The 5,353-nt window shown below is 51.9% G+C and overlaps 1 protein-coding gene across 1 annotated transcript in view; it reads left to right on the top strand.

Moving 5' to 3' along the window:
* Positions 1 to 5,353, top strand: part of EMH_0035680 (uncharacterized protein) — a gene marked incomplete at both ends in the record, with an annotated part of 9,728 nt that overhangs the window by 1,998 nt on the left and 2,377 nt on the right. The window contains 3 exons of the mRNA XM_013494995.1: positions 12 to 2,529; positions 2,648 to 3,887; positions 4,672 to 5,162. Coding sequence (XP_013350449.1) covers positions 12 to 2,529; positions 2,648 to 3,887; positions 4,672 to 5,162 — 4,249 coding nt within the window. The remainder of the gene's footprint in view (positions 1 to 11; positions 2,530 to 2,647; positions 3,888 to 4,671; positions 5,163 to 5,353) is intronic.

Below are 5,353 nucleotides of genomic sequence, written 5' to 3'. Positions count from 1 at the left end.
AGCAGCAGCAGTTCTAGTCTCACGTCAGCAGCACCAAAAGCAGCAGCAGCAGCAGCAGCAACAGCAGCAGCAGCAGCAGCAGCAGAGCAGCAAAAAAGAAAAGGAGACACAGAAAAGAAAAGAGGAAAACTGAGGGCCTCTTGGGACCCCTTTGTTGACTCCAGCAGCTCAGGTGTCTCCTCACCTGCGGAGACACCCCGCTCTGCTGCTGCTGCTGCTGCTGCTGCAGCAGCAGCAGCAGCAGCAAACCACCACCAACACAAGCGAGATAAACGCCAGTATAGATCTCTTTCTACACCTCAACACAATCGGAGAGGAGACACTGCAGCAAGAGACAGTTCTCAGCAGGCTGCTGCTGCTGCTGCTGCTGCTGCTGCTGCTGCAGCAGCAGACAAGGCAAGCCACAGGAGGTCTCGTGCTGCTGCTCGTCAGGGCCGCCCGCAAGACACGGGGGACTTCAATGGCAGCAACAGCAGCAGCAGCCGCAGCAGCAGCAGGAGCAGCAACAACAACAACGGCAGCAGCAGCAGCAGGAGGCAGCGACACGGGGGCTCTGCTCCACCGGGGATCAATCGGGGCGACAGCATGCAGCAGCAGCAGCAGCAGCAGCAGCAGAGGTGGCAGCAGCAGCAGCAGCAGCAGCAGCAGCAGCAGGCGATACCCTACGGTACTTGTGCCCTCAATGGCACGAGTGTGAGCTGCAGCGAAGCGGTGAGGGTTAACCAGGCGTTGCTGCTGCAGCAGCAGCAGCAGCAGCAGCAGCTGCAGCAGTCTGGGGCGAAGCTAGATGAGGAGAGTGCAGCATTGGAGGTAGAAGAGCAGCGTATGCTGCTGGCTCTAGCAGCAGCAGCAGCAAGACAGCAGCAGCAGCAGCGCCACGCAGCAGCAATCCTTGACGGCCAAATTTCTGTGCAGCAAAATGAAATGGATATAATACGCATGCAAATGCAGAATATGCGAGCAGCACTGGAGAGCTGCAGAGCAGCAGCAGCAGCAGAGAGAGAGGAGTTCTTACGTCTTGCTGCTGAGCTTCGTATGCAACGATACACCACCAGCAGCAGCAGCAGCAGCAGCAGCAGCAGCAGCAGCAGCAGGTACTCGCTCTCCGCTAGACAGAGACTCATGCTGCTGCTGCAGCAGCAGCTGCAGCACTACAACTCTATGGCTGCTAAAGCAGAGATGCAGCGGCAGAGAAGCGATGAGTTGCTGCTGCAGCAGCAGCAAGCTTCAGCAGAAGCTGCTGCTAGTCTGCAACAGGAGCAGCAGCAGCAGCAGCAGCAGCTGCAGGCAAAATACTCCGTGCTGATGAGCAGAGAGATGCAGCAGCAGCAGCAGGTGGGGCGGTCCCTTGCGGAGACAGAAGAAAGGGTTGAGGCCCTGAGGATAAAGGAGCAGCAGCTGAGGTACGAAGCAGAGCAGCAGCAGCAGCAGTATCTGCAGCAGCAGCAGCAGCTGATGGAGCAGCAGCAGCATGAACGCCTTGCTGCACTGGAGGCAGAACGGCAGCAGCAGCAGCAGCAGCAGCAGCAGCTGATAGAGGAATATCAGCAGCAGATGGGGGAACTGCAAACCCTAAAGGAGCAGCAGCAGCAAGAGCAGCAGCAACTCGAAGAAGCACTTGAGCAGCAGCGGCAGCTGCTGCAGCAGGAGCAGCAGCAGCTAGAAGAGGCCCACAGACAGCAGCAAGAGGCTCTGCAGCAGGAGATGCAGCAGCAGCAGGAGCTGCGGCAGCAGCTGCTGGAGGAGCATCAGCGGCAGCAGGAGCTGCTGCAGTTGCAGAGAGAAGAGCTAGAGAAACAGAAGCAGCAGCTGCTGCAGGAGGAGCAGCAGCGAGCAGCAGAATACGAAAGACAGACAGAACAGCTGCAGCAGGCTCAGCAGCAGATGGAGCAGCATGAGTTTGAAGTGCAGCAGCAGCGGGAGGAGCTGCTGCGGCTGCAGCAGCAAATGCAGCAGCAGCAGCAACTGGCGCTGCAGCAGCACGAAGGAGATACAAAGCAGCACGAGACGCAGCTGCAGCCAAGTGAGCAGCAACTGCAGCAGCAACTGCTGCAGCAGCAGCTGCTGCAGCAGCAGCAACAACTGCTGCAGCAACGGCAGCAGGAGCAAGCAGAGCTAGAACAGCTGAAGCAGAAACTACTGGAGGAGCAGATGCGCTCTTCGCAGCTGCAGCAGCTGCAGCTGGAGCAGCAGCAGCAGCAGCAGCTACAGCAGCAGCAGCTTCAGCAGCAGCTGCAGCAGCAGCTGCAGCAGCAGCAACTGGAAGAGCAGCAGGGGCAGCAGCTGCTGCAGCTGCATGAGGATCAACAGAAACAGCAGCAAGCAGAGCCTGTCTCTGCCCCCGCAGGAATGCAGCAGCTAGACGCATTGGTTGCTGCTGTGCGTCAGCAGCAGCAGCAGCTGCAGCAGCAGCAACAGCAGCTGCAGCAGCAGCAGCAGCAGCAAGCGGATCAGCAAGCTGCTGCACCCCGTCCCCCGTCTCCTGCCCTCACCAAGGAGGAGCAGCTGCAGCGCATTGAGCTGCTTGAGGTGAGTATGCTGGGGTGTATGTACACCATAATTTTTTTTTTTTTTTTCTTTTTTTTTTTTTTTTTTNTTTTTTTTTATTTGTTTGTCTTTGTTTGTCTTTGTTTGTCTTTGTCTTTAGGAGGAGCTGCGTATGAAGCAGCAAGCAGAGATAGAAGAAGCAAAGAGGGGATATAAGAGAGAGTTGCTGCAGCAGCAAACGCATGCAGTGCTGCAGCAGCCGCACGAACACCAAGCGGGGCTGCTTCCTGCTGCTCTGTCTCCCCCTACTGCTGCACCTGTCTCTTCTCTGTCTCCTCTCAGGGCCCCACAACATATATACTCTTCTTTGTATGAGCCTAGAGAAGCAGCAGAACGAGAGCACTATAAGCTACTGAACGAGGAGCTGCAGCGGCGGTGTGTTGAGCTGCAGCAGCAAGTGCTGCAGCTGCAGCAGCAGCAGCAGCAGCAGCTGCAGCAAAGTGGCAAACTGCAGCAAGAACAAATTGAGTTTGCTTCAGACAAACTAGCAGAGCTAGAGAAATATACAAAGGCCCTGGAGCAGCAGAATAAAGAGTTGCTGCAGACAGCAGAAGCAGCACTGCAGCAGCAAAGACAAGAGCATGAAGCGGAGCTGCAGCAGCTGCAGCAGCAGCAGCAGGGGAAGCAGCAAGAACTAAAGCAGCAGATGCAGCAGCAAACACAGCAGCACGAGCAGCAGATACTACAAGAAAGAGAAATGCTTGCTTCTTTCTTTAAGGCAGAATATAATAAAGTAATAGGGGAAGCAGAGGAGCAGCAGCAGCAGCTGCAGCGTACACAGAGCCTGCTGGAGGAGGCACGAGTGCAGCAGCAGGGTGTACATACACTGCAGCAAAAGACAGAAGAAGCGCAGCAAGAAGCAAGAAGGTTTGCTGCTGAGTATCGTGCTGCTGTGCAAGAGAAGGAGACAGCTGTTGCTGCTGTGCAGCAGATGAAAGCACTAAAAGCTGCAGCAGAAGAGGAGACAGAGAGACTGCAGCGGGAGAGTGAGGAGCTAAGAAGACAGCAGCAGCAGCAGCAGCAGCAACTGCAGCAGGAGAAGGAAGCACTGCAGCAGCAGCTGCAGCAGGAGAAGCAGAAACTGCAGCAAGAGGTGCTTCAAGCGCAGCAGCAACTAGCAGCAGAAAGAGAAGAGATGAAGCTGCTGCTGCAGCAAGAGAGAGATAGTATAGAGCAGCAAAAAGAGAAAGAGAAGCAGCAACAAACAAGAGAAAAAGATAAAAACGAAAGAACACATAAAGCACTTATAAAGAAAATAGAGGAAAAAGAAAACGAATCAATTATAATAAAACAAAAAGCAGAAGCAGCAGAGTTTGAGAGAAAGGTGCTAGCAGCAAGATGTGAGAAGCTAGAGAGAGAGCTGGAGGAGCAGCAGCAGCAGCAGCAGCAATATGCAAAAGAGAGACATAAAACACTAGAAACACAACTATATGAAGAAAGAGATATAAATAAAAAACACACAGAGAGACTAAAAAGATTACATACAGAGCAGCTAGAGGAGCTGCAACAGAAATACGAAGCAGCAATCAATACACTAAAACAAAAAGGGACAGAAAAAGCAGAGAAAAAAGTTTATGTGTTGGAGCAGAGACTAGCAGCACTGGAGACAGAACAAGAAGAAAGAAAGAAATGCATGCAACAGCAACATAAAATACAACTCGATCTACAAAAAGAAGAAGCAGATAAAGAAAAAAATATATTAAAAACACAAATGGAGACACTCAAAAATAAAATACAAGGAGACACGGAGACACTCAAAATTAAACATAAACAAGAAACACAAAATATAGAAGATAAATGGAAACTAAAACTTACACACGCTACACAGAAGGCTGAAGGTAAATACATACAATGCTTTGCTGCTCCTGCTGCTGCTGCTGCTGTTCCTAGTGCTGCTGCTGCTGCTGCTGCTGTTGCTAGTGCTGCTGCTGCTTGTGCTGATGCTGCTCCTTGTGCTGCTGCTGCTGCTAGTGCTGCTGTTAGTGCTGCTGCTAGTGCTGCTGCTGCTGCTAGTGCTGCTGTTAGTGCTGCTGCTAGTGCTGCTNATCTAAACAATTCTTTTTCTTTGTTGCTGCAGTATTTTATTTATATGTTGCTGCTGTGTGTCTTTGTCTGCTGCTGCAGCCCTAGAAGAGCAGCTAGCTGAGGAGAGACAGAAAAGGAGACAGCTGGAGAGGTTTAGGGGTTCTCTGCTGCAGCGGCTAGAACAGCTGGGGCAAGAAGCACAAGACCTAGATAGAAGACTGAGTGAAATAACTACAAAATACGAAACAGCAAAAGCAGGGAGAGACGCAGCACTGGCGCAGCAGGATATATTAGAGGAGGAGACAAAGCGGTGTAAGCAGCAGCAGCAGCAGTTGCTTCGTGAAGCAGAAGAAACACAGCAGCAGCTGCTGCTGCTGCAGCAGCAACTGCAACAAAAAAATAAACAACTCGAAACAGCACGCAGCATGCAGGAAAAAACAGCAGAACAACTCAAAGCAGCCAACACAGATATACAAAAAAAAAAACAAAATATTATAAACACTAACGACAAGTGTAGGTCTCTGCAGGAGGCCCTAGAAGCAGCAGCAGCAGAAGCAGAAAACAAAAAACAACAAGCTGCAGCATACCAGGTAAGAACGCATGCACTGTATATACACCTCAATCCAGGTGTTTATACACCGCAGCCGGGCTGTATAGACACCTCACTCTGCATGCATTATACACCGCAGTTCGTGTGTATAGACACCGCAGAAAGTATATGTAGACACACAACTGTCAGCTGNTGCATTATACACCGCAGTTCGTGTGTATAGACACCGCA

The sequence above is a fragment of the Eimeria mitis genome, genomic scaffold (genome assembly GCF_000499745.2).
Source record: "Eimeria mitis Houghton genomic scaffold, Emh_scaff1378, whole genome shotgun sequence".
NCBI lineage: Eukaryota > Apicomplexa > Conoidasida > Eucoccidiorida > Eimeriidae > Eimeria > Eimeria mitis.
Note: the sequence above shows the minus strand (reverse complement) of the source record. Positions and strands in the feature narration are given on the sequence as shown.